Here is an 18679-nt window from a genome sequence, read left to right on the forward strand (position 1 = left end):
AACAATCTGGAAAGGAGAAACAAACATGAGGAACTGTATGGTCAGAGTAGGCCAAACACAGTTTCGATTGCAGCTGAAGACAGTGAGCATATATCGGTCCGCTGGCGTAAAAAGGCTGCTACACCACTGACTGTAGACCACTGCTGGTTCACCATGGAACCACTCAGATTACTGTCCTGTACAGGATATAACTCATTTTTAATCTTTTCAAACAGAGTATAATTCAGAGACTTTTATTCTGGAAAGCAAATTAATACAAACGTTCCCAACAACTATGAGATATAATAATGAGTATAAGCCTGATATAAAATGATTATGCTGAAAATATTAACTCTATGCTGAATTAAAATTATTTACTAATCTAATTTCTAAAGATTAAAAAATAACATAATAAAAAATGGACTGTGAATGTGGCATAAAATTCTGTTTAATCACCGGTAGTCCGCCCAGAAGAAAACACTGTACAAAACACCAGTGGACCTCCAATTTTGCCCTCAATGGACAAACCATGGTCCGCCGTCTCCTTGCTATTAGGGAAGAGCTGTGAGGGTTGTAGAACCTAATAGCCACCTGCGCTGAAAAACAAATCCAGCCCAGCGAGTGCTCCAGAAGTCAACCCAGTCTTCATTTAATGTTGCAAACCCACAGAGGGCGCCCCATCACCAAGAAAAAGAAACCTACCCATCGAGCCAGCTCTCCCCCTGGCTGCCACAGCATCACATCAGACGAAGAGATGAAGGAATGCGCGAGGACAGAATAAAGGGTTTGGCAGAGAGAGCTAGGGAGGGAGAGGGAGAGAGAGGGAACAGAAAGAAGAGAAACAAGCTCCCATTAGAATTCTGGAGCTGCAGCTGGGAGTTCTCGGGCCATCGAAGTGAGGCAATGAAGTTTGCCATTGTTGCCAAGCTCGCAGGCCCAGGCTTCCTGGCAACCCTGAAGTGAATTAGCCGGGCTTTTCTGTGGGGCCTAGAAACAGCTCCTCTGTTCATCAACAAAAAGCCCATTGAGATGAAGGGAGCACTGGCCTCTCCAGGCCTCCTGAAAAGCTAACCCTGAGCCAATGAATGAAAGCCCCCGCTGCCCACTAAGACACCGACTGCTGTGGGAAATGCTGGTGATGTCATTATCAATGCATTTTATTTTTTTTTTACTGTTCTTGCCTGTTTTCAGCAGCTTCCCTTGCACCCACCCTCCCCCCACCCTACTGTTCCCTTCCTGCTCCATTTAGATCCCCATTATAAGCTGGATCCCACTGCAAATCCTAAAATGGGGTAAAGAAACCCCTCAGAAAGGCTTGGTTTCTAGGGAAACATGGAGAGAGTGCAGTGGCTTTGGGCTGGCGGGTGAGGGGGTGGAGGGGGCGGTGGTGGTTGTGGGTTTGTACTAGTCTTTGAAATCAGTTTGGAGGGGATGAGAGCAGCAGGAATTTGGATGCCTCCAAAACAAATTTGTAATCCTTCACTCCCCAGGCTTTTGCTCAAACAAAGGTTTGAAAGTCTAATGGAGTGTGTGATCTCACAAGATCCTCCACAGCCAGACTGGGCCTCTTTCATTGAACCCCCTGATCCCCACTTTGAATGGTAAATACAGGTGGACCTCCTATTCCTGCAGACCAACACTGTTAAAAGTCAGAGATCATCCTTCATTTATTTTAATCTATGACAAAATGGCCTTTCATTTTTTGGAGATAGTTCAAAGCACTATCTAATTTAGATACAAGGTCCTCAAGTCCTTTTGTGGTAGGATGCGGGGGGTGGGGTTATGGAAAAGTGTCCATATGCGTGAACGAATTTGTGAGTGCGTGGACCCTGCCTAGTGACCAGTGATTCCAGGTAGGTTCCAGACCCATCCCAACCCTGAACAGAATGAAGTGGTTACAGTTGATGTATGAATGAATAAATATGTGAAACTGGACTCTTAACAACTGTGCAAAACCTGGAAGACCATCAAAACTCATCATCAGATCATTTCATCTATGAGCTTCACTCTTGTTTCAGATCTGAAAGAAATCCACAGGTGTTTTTTTTGCTGAAGAACTACTGAACGTTTGGGCTTACTTGGATCATTAGGAGTAAACAATTCAAACGGTCTGAAAGTTGCTATGGAAAAATATCCCTGCATTTTTCTTTGAGAGAAAACATCCATTTCTTTTTACTTCAGGGCTGAGCAGAAAATGAAGAGTGGTTACTGACCGGTGCACATTGTGCCTTTCATCTTAATTTTTCCCTCACAAGTGTCTTTCAAAAGTTTTATCTTCCCACTGTGTTATTCAGTATCTCTCAGATGTAATTATTCACTCAATCAATGAGTAATTTTGAGATGAAAGACAATCAAAAGTAGTGACAGGCCCTGACAAAGCTGAGTGTAGGAGACGGAATAACAGTGTGTTCATACATTTTGAAGTCCATGTAAGACATTGTGGCAAGAAAAAAACACTATTGTTAAGGTGGAAAAGTTCTCACGGTGCTCTGCAAGGACACCTTTCTTACTGGTTTGGCCACCAGTCCGGGTCAATTCAGGCTAACTTTCAGTGTAACTATGGAGTCTTTTTGTTGGCTGCTAAACACTGACAATCAGCGTTTAGTGCAGAACTTATTCACTCCTCCCTCACTGAGCTGGGAGTACTGGCAGAATTAGCATACGAAACATATTCTGACACGTTTCTTAGGAGAAGTGAGAGAGAGGGGGATAAATGTCTTCATTTTCATTCCCACTGCAACAGCACAGCCACGGAGTGATTTAGAGCTGGAGAAGTATTTGAAATGTTCCTTTGTAGCATACAGTTAACTTGATTTATAGAGGAAGTCATTTGAATATATTTGCGTTCTGTGAGGATACATTTTGACCCAGCAGGCCTTTCACACCAGCAGCACTAGTTTCATCACATGTGAAATACACACATGATTTCAGAGCACTCAGCTGCGGCACACTGAGGGGGAGTGTGACAAAAGACCTCTGTAGCTTTTTCCGGCCTCAAAATAACAAAGCCGTGAATGAGCTTTGACTTGAATGATCGTTTTCATTTCATTTTTTGAAAGCTCTTTGTGAACACTGGACCTGATTTGATATTTTTAAGTTAACAAACCCCCCCCCACCACCACTTCTTATGATGCTAATCCCCACCTTCAGCTTCTCACAGTATGGGGCCTTGTTTCTGATGAGAGCAAAACAAAAACATTGCACTGGAGCATATTTCGACACCTACTGAAACGGGCATTGTGCCGTCCTGATAAGGCCGATGTTTAATGGAGTGGGCTCCAGCATGTGCCGAGGGGCATGAGAACTAGATAAGCAAGAGCTAATTACTCCTTTTTTACAATAGGAAAAGGGCTCAGCTGTGCTCATTTTGCACTTGTTTACAATGCACCAATGCTGCCCAGGGCCACCAAATCAAAATGAAGATTTCTGCAGTGGGGTGTTTAAGATGTTCAGCGCCAGCTTTTCATTCCGTTGTTGTGCACCTCCAATACATTTCAGAGAAACATTCTCACAAAGTCCCAGAACAATGACCCGAGTGTGAGGAAAGCTCTGTGAATAGGAACTAAGCTTTGTTTATAAGTATGTGATATGTTGTCATACTTTGAAACAAACACTGAGGTTTTAGAAAAGTCCATCACATAAAGTGCAGTAAATCAGCCTAAGATGCCAACATCTGAAGTGTGCTTTCTTGGCTTTTCACATCACCTAACCACTCACGAGCTTAACCCTCTGAGGTCTAAGGACATTTTCTCAATTTATGCATACATCTTTAATTGGCCTTTAAGTGAACACGTGCACAACACAACCCACATATCTTGAATCAATCCTCTCAGGCTCTGGTGAATGTTAACATTGTCACATGTTTCTCAGATGCTGAATGTATGGGAATGGCGTTTAAATCTTTTCCTTGGTCAGTTTCACAAAAATGTGGACAGACACAGGAATCCACCCTTTAAACTAATTAGTCATGTACAAACCCTCTTTATAGCCTCATAACTCCAGATGTGAGTCATGTATGCGTCTTGTCTTGTGATGAGATGGAATCGAAAAGGCTTGGAATGGACTCTACAGACTCAGGACATCTTTGAACCATTTTTGTTTGATCCAAACAAAATTCAGTTAATTCTTTTAAAATAGTTTTACACACAGGAACTTTGGAAATGTCAGAGGGTTACAACAATTAACTTTGTACAAACACCACTCATTTTTCAAAACAGCTGCATAATTCAGTAATTAAAAAGTATAGAATTCAGTCATTGTTTTTCAAGTGTTTGTGGTGTGGGCTGTGGGTCACAATTTCTACAACATATAGCTATTTTATTTACTATTCAAAACAAAAAGTTGATTTAACTTTACTAAAATGGTGAAATAATGGCTAATCTGAAAAAACAAACAAACAAATAATAATAAACAAAAAGCCTAAGCCTACTTGACCCTACTAAATCCCTACTTGAAAAGATTTAGATAAATATTTGTCAAACCAAAACCTTACCTCAGAAGTACAGTAAAGTAAATAAAGTGTATTTGTAATTTCAACTATCACCACCATTTCCTGTCACAACCACTTGGCCAAAAACAATAGACTAGTAGCCATATGAATTTTGTCTAGGTTCAGTCTATGCACATATACACATCTCTTTGTGATTACTAAACAGCTCAGTATGGTTTGAGGCAGGAGTTTGGATCTGTGCTGGCAGTTTACACAACTTTATTCACCTTTGGCTAGCTTTCATTGCTTGTTAGTGACAATAGACTCAAAACTCCACTGCAAAAATAAGAAGCAGACTTCACACATGTATTATGCCCTTTCTGAATGGCTGCAATTTAGGGCAAGAGGAAAATAGGGTAAATGTTTTGTTCAAGCTCTGACGCTGACTGTATTCAAGTGTTGTAATGGCTGCTGCTGCAGTAGGATGCTAACTACTAACATTAGCTGGAGTCAGCACTGAGAGGCAGCAGCTCCAACAGCTCGCCACTCTGTCACCAGAAAGCTGAGTGTGAGCGCTCTGTTTGGACACAAAGGTCAGGGATGTGCCTGGTGAAGGTGATCCTCCTGCTTTCCTGTTAAAAACCCTCTCAGGGCTGTTTTAGCAGAGCAGGTTCAGCTCACTTTACCCCAGCCTGCTTATCCCCCCCGCCCCCTCCCTCCTTCTGCCAAGCACAATTACTCTCTCATTAGCCCCCAGTCTCTCACTCTCACACAGCCTTGCTGCATTGTGTTACATTAGGTTAAAAAAGGCCTGGGGAATGTGTGTGTGTGGGAAGGGGGAGCTCTTAAGAGCACTGGGTTATGTTTGCCAATTCAGAATGAACCTGATCTCAGCCTGCACTTTTTCCCTCACATGCTAATCCAGAATGGAGGGTACAGTCTCTCTTTCTCTCTGTCCCACCATCTGGTCGAACTGGCTCTCCATTCTAATTCACACTTCAAGAATGAGTGAATTTTATTGCTGTGGGAACACAACATTACATCTCCAAAAGTGCTATGTCTCCTGAAAAATACAAAAATATGTACATTTCATGCAAGTTATCTGAACAAGATTTAATGATGAAGTAATTTGGACTATTTCTATCGGTCCTTCTGTGGGCAGCATGGTGGTGCTACATATAATACTGCTGCCATGCAACTCCAGACTCTTGGGTTTAATCCCTGGGCACTGGTCCATCACAGGGCACCACACACACTCACACCTGTGGGCAGTTTCACACAGCCAATCCACCTAGCAACATGTGTTTTTGGATGGTGGGAGGAAACCAGAGCAAACATGGAGAACACACCAAACTCCATACAGTGTGCTCAAGGTGACTCAAGATAGGGATTGAACACAGGACCCTGAGACCCTGGAACTTTGTGGACACTACCTGCAGCATCACCATGCAGCCCTTTATTTTATGAACTGAAAGTAATATATAACATGTATATGTGTGTTTGTGTGTGTGTGTTTGTGGAGGAATGTAGGAAGAGATGCCTGTTATTTCACAAGGTGTATTACCAAACATACTTGGTCAATAAGGCATGACCCTGATAGATGTCTTTCAGTACAGATGAAATTTAATTCAACTGGAACAGTTTACTTTAACTGTCTCAAAGCTAGAGAATAAAGGACTGTGATTAGTTGAAGGGTACAAGAGTAGAGCCTAAGAAAACATGTCTACAGACAGCATGTTATCACCCATACTTCCCTTGAATGGGTGGCTGTTATAGTCGCTGTTTTCATTACAAGGTGCAGTTCATTTCACCACTCGTTCCTCATCTCAGCAACGATGCGATGCATCCTAGACTTAATATCCTCTCTTTCTCTCTCTCTCTCTGCTGCTGTATAATTGACGCCCCCTCTGCCCTGGAGCCCAGAGAGCGAGTTGAGAGAAGTGGAGAGAGAGAGAATGATGGGTAAAAAAAAGAGGAGTAAAGAGTGGCAATGGTGGGGGTGGAGAGAAGGGTCTGCATGGCCATGGCCCCCTGGTCATGAGGTCTGTGAGCTGCGCTTTTTCCTCTCCCCCGCAACAAACATTTTCATGGCTCAACACCCGGTGGCGACTCAAGATGCGATTTCTTTTTTCCCCCCCAAACAGCCAGCGGGACCCCCAACAAGCCTTATCAGTGGCTAGCAGAGGACCACAGAGGCCCAGGCAATTTGAGCCTTGTGATAGACACAGCAATTTCCGGCTGCACGGGAAGAGGATGAGGAGGAGGAGAAGGAGGAGGAGGAGGAGAAAGAGAGGTTAGGGGATGCAGAGAGAAGAGAAAAGGGTGAAGAGGGTTGGAGAGACAAATATAAGAGGGCACAGTGAGAAAGCTGCTCACACTCAGTTCTATTGGTGACAAGAGAGGAAAACACAGTTGGGTGCTTTGCCTAAGGTTTGTGAGGACACAACTGAGGGCAGTTTCTGTTGTACGGGTGATATAATATTTGTATTGTTATGAGCAATCACTTTCCTGACAGTATTATGTGCATCATCAGTATTTCTAGAACACTGGGAGAAAAATATTGAATTAACACTTGGCCATATAGTATAATGCATTGCAGGGGAGTCATTAGACCCTATTTACTAGGACATGTGCTCCAGTAAAATGTTGCTATGCCCCACTAAAATCACTGCAGTATAAGTCAGTTTTATTCTGCATTGCTAAGCAAAACTACAGAAAATACCACACACATTTTCTACAGGAACTACATTTCCCATAGTGCCCCAGCATATTTCCAAAAGCTTGAGGAGCTGACACTTTCAGTAAGAGCTTTTTTATTTTGTTTCTTTGCACGGAGTAATGACCATTCATAAATGTTCAAATGGAAGTTAACCAAACAACAGCAATAGAGTATGTAAGGATAGCTCAGCTTTAGTTATTGCAACATACAACTGTGTAACTTACCAGAAATAAATATTACACCACTCAAGCAGTCTGACATTCCCTGCATACAGAAAATAAGTGGTAAGAGCATGTAACCCCACCAGTATAACTCCCAATTTTAAATACATAGTTGCACAGTTAGATTTTGAGTGTATTCCATGTGTATGTCAGAGGAAGAAATTTGGATGCAGTTTTAACAAATGGTGTGTGTCACAGTGGCAGTGTTGCAGACACACAGCTCCAGGGTCCTGGGGTTGTAGGTTCGGGCACTCTCCGGGTGACTGTGTGTGAGGAGTTTGGTATATTCTCCCTGTGTCTGTGTGGGTTTCCTCCCATAGGCCAAAAATATGCATTGTTAGGTCAATTGGCTACTCAAAAAGTGCCATAGTAGTGTGAGTGTGTGGTGCCCTGTGATGGACTGGCACCCCAGTGATTCCAGGTAGGCCCTAGACTCACCACAACCTTGAAATGCATAAGCAATTGACAATGAATGAATGAATGAAAAAGAAAGGGTGCAGAAAAATAATGGAATTATTAAATATTTCTTTAGTGTTAATTTGATCTTGAAACAAATGTTGTACAGCTGTGCCCCTCTAAATTCTGCATGTGCCCCAGTACAGCAAGTAGTCTAGAAACAGTAAAAAAAGAAAAGAAAAAAAAAACAACATAAATAGGATTTTTAAATGTAGTAAATGGTACAGATGGTGTCTGTCTTAATATTTCAAACCTCAGAATTATGTATCATAAAATGCTGTCATGTGAAAAGATATAAATTTAATCCTTCCCTTTCTTGAAGCCATGATAATAAGTTGGAGCATGCTGTGGTAAATAGGAAACATACGCCAAGTCTTCCATCATGCTCTGACTCAAGATATTTATCTTGCAGTCAACATCTACCACAGTTTCTTAGAATTAGGGCTGAGAATCGCAGTTTTGCAGACAGGCAGATACTTCTCATAAACAGCCTCCAAGGAAACATTAAGAGAAATTTCATCAGGACTGTATCTTGCTGTAATCGGTATGAACAGTTGCTCAGGGCCTTCGAGACACCACAGGGAACTGCATTATTCACTTTTTTCTTTAACAATGTATTAGTTTGATACGTCAAAAAAAAGTGTATTTTTTGTTAAAATATTCTGTAGGTTCGGACACAGGCCTCCATAACACACAGATCAGTTGTCATACCGCTTCCAATGGACAAATTTACTGCTCATGTCATAATTACAACTGGTACTTGTTAGAAAAAGCATTATAGATTTGTAGTCAGTAGGTTTGTGTCAGTAACGTGTAAGCCTTTATGGCCTCCCAAGTAGGACGCTGTCCCCAAGTGTTTGGAAATAGGCCTCAATTTCATCTGTGGTTTATGACTCATACCTCAAAAAGTGAGTTCTTTCCATAGCACAGCTATTCCACATTAACTGATACAGTACAGGCCACAGATTCCGAACAGTCTGGACTCAAAGTGGACATCATCACTGCTCCATTCAAGTGTAAATCATTTTAGCTGCAAAGGACTTCAAGAAAAGTTACAGAAGGCAGAAGTTACTTCATGTTGAAGCCAAAGAACCCCAGCAATCTCAGTAAGACCTGTCACAAACAGAATGATTATATGGCCATGCCCTTGAAACTTTGTATTGAGCAGATTCATCTAAAAAGACCACCATCTGACCACACTTGTTAAAGAGTAACTTTTTTTTTCGTTGTCAAAATCTCATTAAAGAATGAAAAATATCCAAGATGCATTTAAGTATTAAATTATATGGAGGCTATTAGAGTTAAAAGTTTTTCTTAATTTCCTTGCAGCAGGTACTCACACAGCTTGTTAGGAACAGTGTGATGTATGGCTCAACCAATTTTGAAAGTGCTCTCTTGGCACAGGTCTTTTAATATCACTAGGCTTTCTGAATGCAGAGCATTTCACTAAGGGCCTTATCTGAAACAATCCATTCGCTGATATTGGCAGCAGCAGCAGCATGTGCTATTACCGTCCGGTGATAAAATGCTGCAGAATGGGCTCACCTTATTGGCTGAGGGCACCTGTTATTCTGCGGAAACTTTACAAAGCACTCTTCATTTACACGCTGTACGGAGACAAGGCATTTAATGTAGTTTATTACATACATAAAAAATAAGATAGAAAAATACCGTATAAACTTGTAACAATGGCTGTTGATACAGACATACGTATTTTCTCATAGGCAATACTTGGGTAGGGGCACACACATAGCATGAATCTAACACAGAGACAGCTGTCTGGAACACAATCACTCAGATGATAAGGAACATTCACAGATAACTTGAAAAATTCAGGAAAACTTATTTGGAAAAGCAAAACAACCCAGATTTATACGTTCTTTGCTACTGAGGGTAAAACATCATGCGATATTGATTATGGTATGGCTTGCCCACAAATGGATCTAACCTGTACTTTACTGTTCGGATTTATTTTTATTTTTCTCTCCATAAAACATTCTTAAATTTGATCCGTTCTCATCATCTTAACTGTTAAAAACCAACATGTTTTCGACATACAGGCTATGTTTTAATTTTTATTCCAAAAAACACATTGGACCTTCATAATTACAATAATACTATCATGGCACTGCAGAATCGGAATCAGAAACAGTGGTGAAGTGAGGACGGGACAGGAAGACATGTTGATACAGAGACTCCCCACAAGACGTCAGAGGCCATTCTGTTGCATAGTAAAGAAAGGTTTTGGAGTGGGGTTGGGGGGGACACACCACAGTAGTATGGTGCAGTCCAGCAGGGGCAGTGCACACAGCTTTCACTGGAGAACAAGTCTTACAGCAACACTGGAGGAACTCTTGGGGCTCATTACAACCCATATCTCCTCTGCTACATGGACAACAGGTTTGTATTTTGTAGGCACCAACTCATTCAGTATTTTTTCTGATATTATCGTTATCCAACAAAGTTTGTTCCCCTCTGGCTGCGGTAACAGCTTGTACTGCTCTAGGAAGGCTTTACACTAGATGTTAGATCATGGCTTTGAAGATCTGATGGCATTCACCCATGGCAGCATTAATTTTGTCAGGCACCGATGTTGGAGGATTAGTTCTGGATCAAAAAATGCCGCTCCAACTTATTCTAAATGAAGTAGATAGTTTTCCATCACTTGATATCCATGATGCGTCCATATCTGTGCGTTATTTAGAGCTGCATATTATCATTATACCGTCTTTTTAGCTGTTTCTCACTTTTTGGCATAATATGAAAATGCCAATATACTTCTAGATTGTATAAAATTCTTTACCTTAATTTACATTTAAAGTAAATGCTCAGTATTTCACTTTGATTGTTGGGTTTTGTCCCAAAAATGATCTCATATATATATATATATATATATATATATATTTGGAAACCTCATACAGAGAGCAAATAGATTGATATTTGACGTATAAAATTGCTGGCAGGAGCCTAATTTCCAAATTAGTAACTTTTTACAAGAAAGAAAATGCAACTCATGTTGATTTTGGACTATTTCTATTGGCTCATATGGGATAATATTCTAGCACAATGTAAAGGGAGATACCTTGTGTGAGAAATTGCGTAAAACAAATGGAGATACAATAGGTTTTGTCTTAGAGATAATATGCAATTTAATTCTGGGGAAAAAAAAAATTATAACTGTGTATGCAGTTCCACACTCCACTACATAACTACATCATTACAGATTAGGTCCCAAGTAGTTTACAGTGGTTGCTGAAGAGTGGTCACTGAATTTAGATTCTCAGCAGGTTAGACCTTCACCCATCTTTTCAAACCAGGAACTGCAAGGTCTTGCTGAACTGCTGGGACACAGGAGGGAGGAGGACGGCACATTCTACAATTTCATTCCTCACCTAGAGAGAGCTGCGTGCACTGAGCTGTGGTCTGCTCATTCGCCACTAAATATGACACATTCAGATTGAAGAAACCATGAGAACCAAGATAAGGCACTTCATAATATTTCCATTTCAACCCCCCGTCAGCAGGCCGAGAGGGTTGTTTTGGTCATCCGTTTCTACATCCAATCACAGAAAACTGGATTGTTTTCACTTCATAAAGGGTTCGGTATGATTTTTGTTTTGTTTTGTTTTTTTATTCCACTTTACAATACTGTATAAAAGTCTCATTTGTAAAAATATATATCTGGTCTCTTCTTCCCCTGCACCGGAGGATAATAAAAGTTTTCTTCTCTGTACATGTGTTCTTTAACTCATGTGGTTTTAGTTTGTTTTCTCTTGAAATGTGTTTTTTTTTTATCTACAAATTTCATACATTTGTACAGCAGATAGGCAAGCATGGCTTATACATCCTCAGAGAAACTCGGCCACTGGAAAGTGTTGGATTGATTGATGGGGAAGGGGGTGCCTTAAAGAGAAATCTCTTCTGTTCTGCGCTATGAGGTCTTGCTAACGTTCCCTTTTGATGCATGTGTCACATTTCAGAGCAGGAGACGGAGCTGATGCATGCACCAACACACAATACATTCAGATAGAGCTGTAACCAACTGATGGGCAACAAGGGCCCTGTATCCTTTTCCCCATTGACTGGATCTGGGGTCTGTGTTGCCATGGTGGTCTACAGTCCTGTGTGACGGACTGTAGGCAGGTTATAGGGAAGTCTGTAGCCTCCATTTGGCGGGGAATATGGGTGGAGACGAGTGGGCTAATCGTTATTGCTTATTGCTTTTACAAATGACTGAGTGCAGGTCTAGAGTGGCAGGGTGGTCCGCATCGAGCTGGCCAGTTTGAAGGGTCTTCCAGCCGCTGACATGCGTCCGTACATCCGGTGCTTCTCCACCGCCATTGACCATTGAAGGCTGTTTAATACTCGCTTTCTTTTGTTCTTTCACTCATTGGTTCTTTTTTGTTTGTTTGTTTAGAGCAGAGAAGTGATCTGCAGGCAGGTAATGGGCAGGTCGTCATTGGGTAAAGTTGAGAGGTCAGAAGGTCAGGGGTTAGTTGCCGGTGGTGGCTGGGTGGGTTAGAGAAACAGAAAACAGAGGAAGAGGAGAGGGGAAAACAAGAAGAAAGAAATAAAGTGGGAGGAAAGGAAAAAAAGATAAAGAGAGGAGATTAGTTTCAGCTAGTGAAGGCAGGATGACAATATGATAAAACTGATCACAGTTAAGGGCTTGTATCATAATTTAGAACAATGCCAACAGTGGCTTGACTAGAGAAATGTTTGGCCTTTATCCGCACAAAGCCGTAAAATCAAAGCATGATTTTACTGACAGACAGCCTGGTCCAGTAGGTCACATGCTAAAACAGGAAGTAATGAGAGAAAGAAGATGCTTCATAAATGAAAAGAGAACACAACAGTGGTAAACATGTCTAATGGTTAGTAGTAGTCAAGTGAAGTTTGTAATGAAATGAAGGAACTGATCTGAGAGCAGCCGACACAGGGTTTGTTACCCGGCTGCTATTAAGCACTAGAGCTCTTCAGAGGATCAAGCAGCAGGTGGATAGTTATGATGGAGACAGATTAGAGTGTCATTTTAAGACTAGAGGCAGAAGGAAATTTGAGAATTCCACATTGAACAGCGAAATAATTTAGGGCCAAAACAGGAGCTGGTTGTTCTTTTTTTTTGTACTCAATAAAATTTTTATTGCCTTTTCAAATTTTTTTTCTCCTTCTATTTACAACAACATAAAAATCATGGCCTTAAATGATACAAAGCAACACTACAATGTATTCTCTAGATAGCATAATAGCCATGGAAACACAAGCTGTGGGAATTTTTAGCCATTACCCTCAGCATTGCAGACTATTGACAATTCACAGGACACAATATAAAATGCTTTTGCATATAAACACTGAAAAAGTCCTGTCGTTCATATATAAAGCCCTAACATATATATCCAAAAATATAGGAAATTCTCTAAGGTGGTGCTATAAAGCCACTATGATGCATATTGTTTTTTTCTTTCCTACAAATAGCCCTCTATAATATCATTGCTATCTCTTTGTAAAATACAAGTAAAATCTGACATTTCATATACATTCCTGCTTTTATATTTTTTCATATATATTTATATATTTATATATTTTTTTAAAGAAGCCACAAGTAAATACTATTTTCTTTGCAACAACAGAACAACAAAAAATAAAAAGAAGCTTACAGTAAAATGTAAAAAAAAAAAATAGTAAAAAAAAATATCAATCAATCACTGTATCAAGTGGAATATATACCATGAATGCATTTATATTCTCCACAAAGTGGACTCTGTTAATGTCCGCACCACAGTGGTCAGCCTTAAGACTATGCGCCTTTGTACTTGACAAGTTCTGGTCAGTTCCATCGTCTGAGGTCTGATGCAGTTTTCACGTTTTTCAACATGTCCGCTCTTCGCGGAGCAGAGATGAATGCTTCGGACTCGTTCAGTGCAAAAAATAAGTTGTGCCGTGTTGTATGTCTTTACAAAATGAGGCAAATACAACAGGTGGAAATAAAATAAAATAATAATAATAATAAAAATGTAACTGAACAGCTAAAATAAAAAAAGTGAGGCCTCTGTGTAGATTGGCAATCCAGTAAGTAATGCACAGATTGGAAATTTTGGAAGTTCTGTGCAAATGGGTTCTCAAAAGTAGACTTTCAGAGCAGTAGTACCATAATATAAAACATGTACAGTATAAAATAAACAAACAAAAATGTATGAGAATTGTAAGTTAAATGAAAATGAAAAAAAAAATCTAATGAGACAATTTTGAACTGCTTGGCATCCAGGATCTGTTTGTAGTGCCATGGTAACAATGGCATCCATCATGCAATCTTTACCTTCTCATACATAAGCTAGTCTTAACTAGGTTGTTTGACCTGGACAAACTATGTAAGTACCACCTGGACTCTACATGTCAAACAGAAGACATTTTGAGAAATAACCTAAACCCATGCATTGGAAACACAGTATTAAAGACTCTTAATTTCACAGTGAGGGTCAATAGCAGTGAACTGCTGGAATGAATGTAGAATTGTGGTCTCTGAGGTTGAATCATGTATTTCATGATAACTCCTTTCATGACGCATTCTATCATTATTACTGCAATTATCTGTGGATGTGGTCACTTCCCCTTCAATTAAATGTCTACTGAGGTGTTTCAGCAACATCTGCATGCTATTCCATAACGTCAATAACCTCAATGAGGATACAAATCCAGATTAAATTAAAATATTAACCTGCAAATTCAGCTTTTCAAACATGAGCATGTGTTTTTACAACAAAGAAAATTCCTTTCCAAAGACAAGGATTAAGGAATAAAGAAGCCCATTCCTGCCACAAACACCTACAACAATTTCTTCAAAACAATTACATTCTTGAAAATTTCAAAATCTTTTTTAGAAATATTGGCTTAGTATCTAATAATTATTTATTACATTGAAATAATGACATGGCACACAGATCTACTGATCTATTTATTTACTTTTTTGAGCAAATTACAATAGCTTTTAACCAAACAATAAACAATTACTTTAAGATACTAAGCCAATGTTTTAAAAAAGAGCCCTAAAACATGAAGTTGACAGACCTACATTTTGAAATATTGCTACCAGAAACAAAGAAGAAGAAAGGCAACGGCATAGGTGACTTTCTCCTCTAGCTGGTGGGAATTAGTTTGCATATTTTTGGTGTTGACTATGTATTACTGATACAGACTTCAGAATCAGGAAATTGTAGAAAAATGTTGGGACACTTTAGGATAATCATTTAAATATTCATTCTTTAAATGTTAGGGAAGTGACATGTAAGATTTTTATAATAATTTGAAAGATGAGATCACATGTGCCAACATAGCTCATCTAGTTGTTTTTAACCTGTAAAATCTGTCCAGGTAAATTCATCACAATGTGGCCAGAGCCACATTTGAGGAACTGGACAGAAGGCTCAAAGTTTTACGCAAAAGAAACAGCATCAAATACATTTGCAAGAATTTGGGGGCCAGAAAAAACAGCATGTTTAATCTTACATGTGGCTCCTTTAACAATGTCAAGCCTGTTATAGAGAAAGGTAAACATGCATAGAATATAATGACGTTTTTAAAATTGTACAAAATGTTTATTAAAACGTAATCCGTTTTAGGTTTAAGCAAATATCTGTAAACGAGGGTCTGTAAAATAAATAAACATAAATAGTGGATCATACCAACAAAGAGTGCTGGTGAGGCTATGGGAATCTGAGAAGGTCCATTATTTGTCATCAACGTCATGTCAGATTTACATGGTCATCGAAATAATGGAAGTAAGTCAACCACTTAATTACTACACGGCAGGTGCTCTTTTTCTTGTACGCATGCTCTCGGAGGGTAAGGGGCTTTTATAGATATATATAATATATATATATAACAAAACAAAACAAAAAAAAAAACCCCAAAACACAGGGTTCAAAACCAGGCTATTACTATATGTGGTGGAGCTGAGAATAGACCAACAATATAAGAGGTGACTGGTGAGGAAAACGAAAGCATGGGAGCTAAACTAACCTCGGTCTGTGGTCACTACCCTTTGGTAAGGATGGACCCGCATTTCGTGCCTTCGAACTTTAGTTGTCACTGCACCTGCTTGGATTGCAATAATATGACCAAAAAAAAAAACAGATTAGATCAATCAAATCACACAGTTTTCTACAATTCTCAATTTAAGATCAAGCTGGACAGATGTCATATCTGTATGACCAAAACATGTTTAAAAAATTGATTTGCAAATAATAATAATAATAAAACAAAAATACAAGTTAAGGCACAAATAATACTTGTCTTTCATCTGTAAAACTAGCAATAGAAAACCAACAAACAAACAAATAAACAAACAAAAACAAGGATGCCTTCATCCCAAGTGGATCCATGCGTTGCTTGGATACAGTATGACAGACATTAGCTACAAGCACACACATAAACACACTAACACACATAGAGGGGAAGCTTTACTAGTCACATAATCCTGCATTGAAGCAACAGGGAAGTGCATGTCTCCAGTCCCACATTTAAATATAATACTGATATACTCGCTCTCTGAGAATAGGCACAGAGAACTATAGCATTTAGGCACATCTGCAGTAGTAAAGAACAAACCAAAGGAGGCTAGAAAATCAGTGATGTATTAAGTGATTAGTAAAGCGAGATAATAGTTCATGTGTTTCAATCATTTCTCCGAAACCAGTAACCAACATAGCAGTCAGTAGAACAGTCCTGTGACTCTGCAGATCGGTATATATATATATATATATTTTTTTTTAACTGTTGATGGAGCATTGTGCACACATATATGTATAGTACATATATTGCTAAATGACATACATATATATGTGCTATGAGCTAAACCTCTTTGAGCACAGAGTGGCCAGTGTAAACAAAAACAGTAGTGTGTCTGACTGACTGCTAGACTCATATTCATGGTTCATCAACAATCAAGAAATAACAAGGCCTCTGTGAAACGAAAGCGCATGTGTGTTAACACTCAGACCGGATGAGGGGCTCAGTAAGGATCCTCAAAAGCGCTTTTAGCCTTTCGTGGGGAAAGCCACACCTAAAGAATAAAGGAAGGGAATGGGAAATTAGTGCCAGGAGTGTCTGTCCTTGGGAAGCAGCATTTGCATTACTGTTGCATTACTGTTGAATTTCCAAAGCTGTTGTAGGGCAGTCCATATCTCAGAGAATGCAAAGAAAGGCTACTCAGAGCCAGTTTGGTCACATATTTCAGGCCTGGTGTCAGAAAGTTAATTCAGTTAAGCCTCACCAACCAACCATCATGCCCCAATAAAACCAAGAGATTTAATAGGTGGCTCTAAAAAAATCAATCAAAGTGAAATGCACTTCAACTGATTGCAGTATTTCTGATACAAAAAGGCTATGTGATTTAACATGGTGTGATTAAATGCATTACTTTTTATGGGACTGATTTTTAAGGATGCAACCTATAATGTGAGAAGATAAGTAGATTTCTCAAAAGTTGAGGAAAGTTTCACCTATGCATTATTTAAAAAAAGAAGTGGTAAGAATCCAAGTGGCTTCTTTGAACACAGAAACTATACATATATATAAAGATTTTTTTTGGTGCGAATACACCTTTCCCCTATCTCCCTGTGGTTTTCAGACACTGAATTCATGATTTACTTCTGACACCATTCCTGATATGTGTTTTACCTTTGTTCTTACTGAACTACAAACAAACCTGGGAAGACTTATCAAACTGTCCTACAACAGCTGTGTGAATAGAGTTTTATTCAGAACAGATGTCCCACCGTAACATACCCCACCACTCACTGTCTCCCAAAAGTAGCCCATCTCTGACCCCCACTGTCCCCTCACCGTCGTCATGTTACCCCTCCTGATGCCCCCTCCGGAACTGGCTCACCCTGAGAGAGTGCGCAATGGAGGGAACATCTAGAGAAGGATTGCAGCAGTTTGGGGCTCAGTGCTTTTTTTTTTTTTTTTTTTCTTTTTAATCTCCCTCATTAACAGTACACACAGTTTCCACACAGCACATTTCCGTAAAAATGAAAAAAAAAATTAAAAACAGAACAATAAAAAAAAATTGACACAAAGCGTGGTTTCAGAAGAGAAACAATGAAAGAGCCTCCAGGCAGCCGCTTTCCGGTCAGTCCAATAAAGACAGGCGGTTGTGGGGTGGGGACTGCAGGAGAGTGAGGGGAAGAGGGAGTGAGGGTGAAAAGGTGGAAGGGTGGGGGACTCTGTTTTAAAAGGGAGGCCGGCTGGTCGGCTCTCCGCGCTGGACAGTGATGGGAAAGTGACAGGTCTGAAAGCCCAGGTAGAGGGGCAGCTCTTCGGCCTTTGAGGACGCTGTATAGGTGTACACAAGAGAGAAGACAGGGTGAAATCTTCCACGCTCCTCCCTCCCCAGACACTCCTCATCCCTTTTGCCCTCTCACAAAAACACCATCCGCACATATATGGATATTCTCTTTCCCTCCCTCACACCCATATGAACATGGTATTTTAGGTAATTTACAGTTACATTTTGAAGAACAATGTTACAAGATCTTTTAAAAAATTTCACTGTGTCAACTCAAAACACAGTATTTTGGGTTCTGGGATGGTTAAATTTTCTTTTTCTTGGTATCTCTGACGACCGTATCTTTACACAATCCATCCACACCCTTTTGTTTTTGTAATTAAAAAAAAAACTAATTGCAGTTCTTCTCAGTCTTAGACTTAATATAATTGAAGTGATTTGAAACTGTACGATGCATTATCACCTCCTCTTGTGCAGACATGCATATATGGCTATGTGGATACATATTTGAAAACATTATTCGTATGAATGAACACAACAAATTATAAAATACATTTTCAGTAAGGATGTCTCTCAGTCTGTAACACTGA

At 39.8% G+C, this 18679-nt stretch overlaps 1 protein-coding gene across 5 annotated transcripts in view; it reads right to left on the minus strand.

Annotated features, from left to right (window-relative positions):
* Nucleotides 1-9421: 9421 nt before the first annotated feature.
* Nucleotides 9422-18679, minus strand: part of LOC136705161 (KH domain-containing RNA-binding protein QKI) — a 95666-nt gene continuing 86408 nt past the window's right edge. For 2 of the 5 annotated variants that reach the window (XM_066678444.1, XM_066678442.1), the window contains exon 7: nt 17664-18136. In XM_066678444.1, the coding sequence (XP_066534541.1) occupies nt 18033-18136 (104 nt within the window). In that variant the 3' untranslated portion in view covers nt 17664-18032. Of the gene's footprint in view, nt 12314-15820; nt 15899-16580; nt 16863-17663; nt 18137-18679 lie in introns of those variants that run through there. The other 3 variants (XM_066678443.1, XM_066678446.1, XM_066678445.1) reach the window with 3 other exon arrangements.

The sequence above is a fragment of the Hoplias malabaricus genome, chromosome 8 (assembly GCF_029633855.1).
Source record: "Hoplias malabaricus isolate fHopMal1 chromosome 8, fHopMal1.hap1, whole genome shotgun sequence".
Taxonomy (NCBI): Eukaryota; Metazoa; Chordata; class Actinopteri; order Characiformes; family Erythrinidae; genus Hoplias; species Hoplias malabaricus.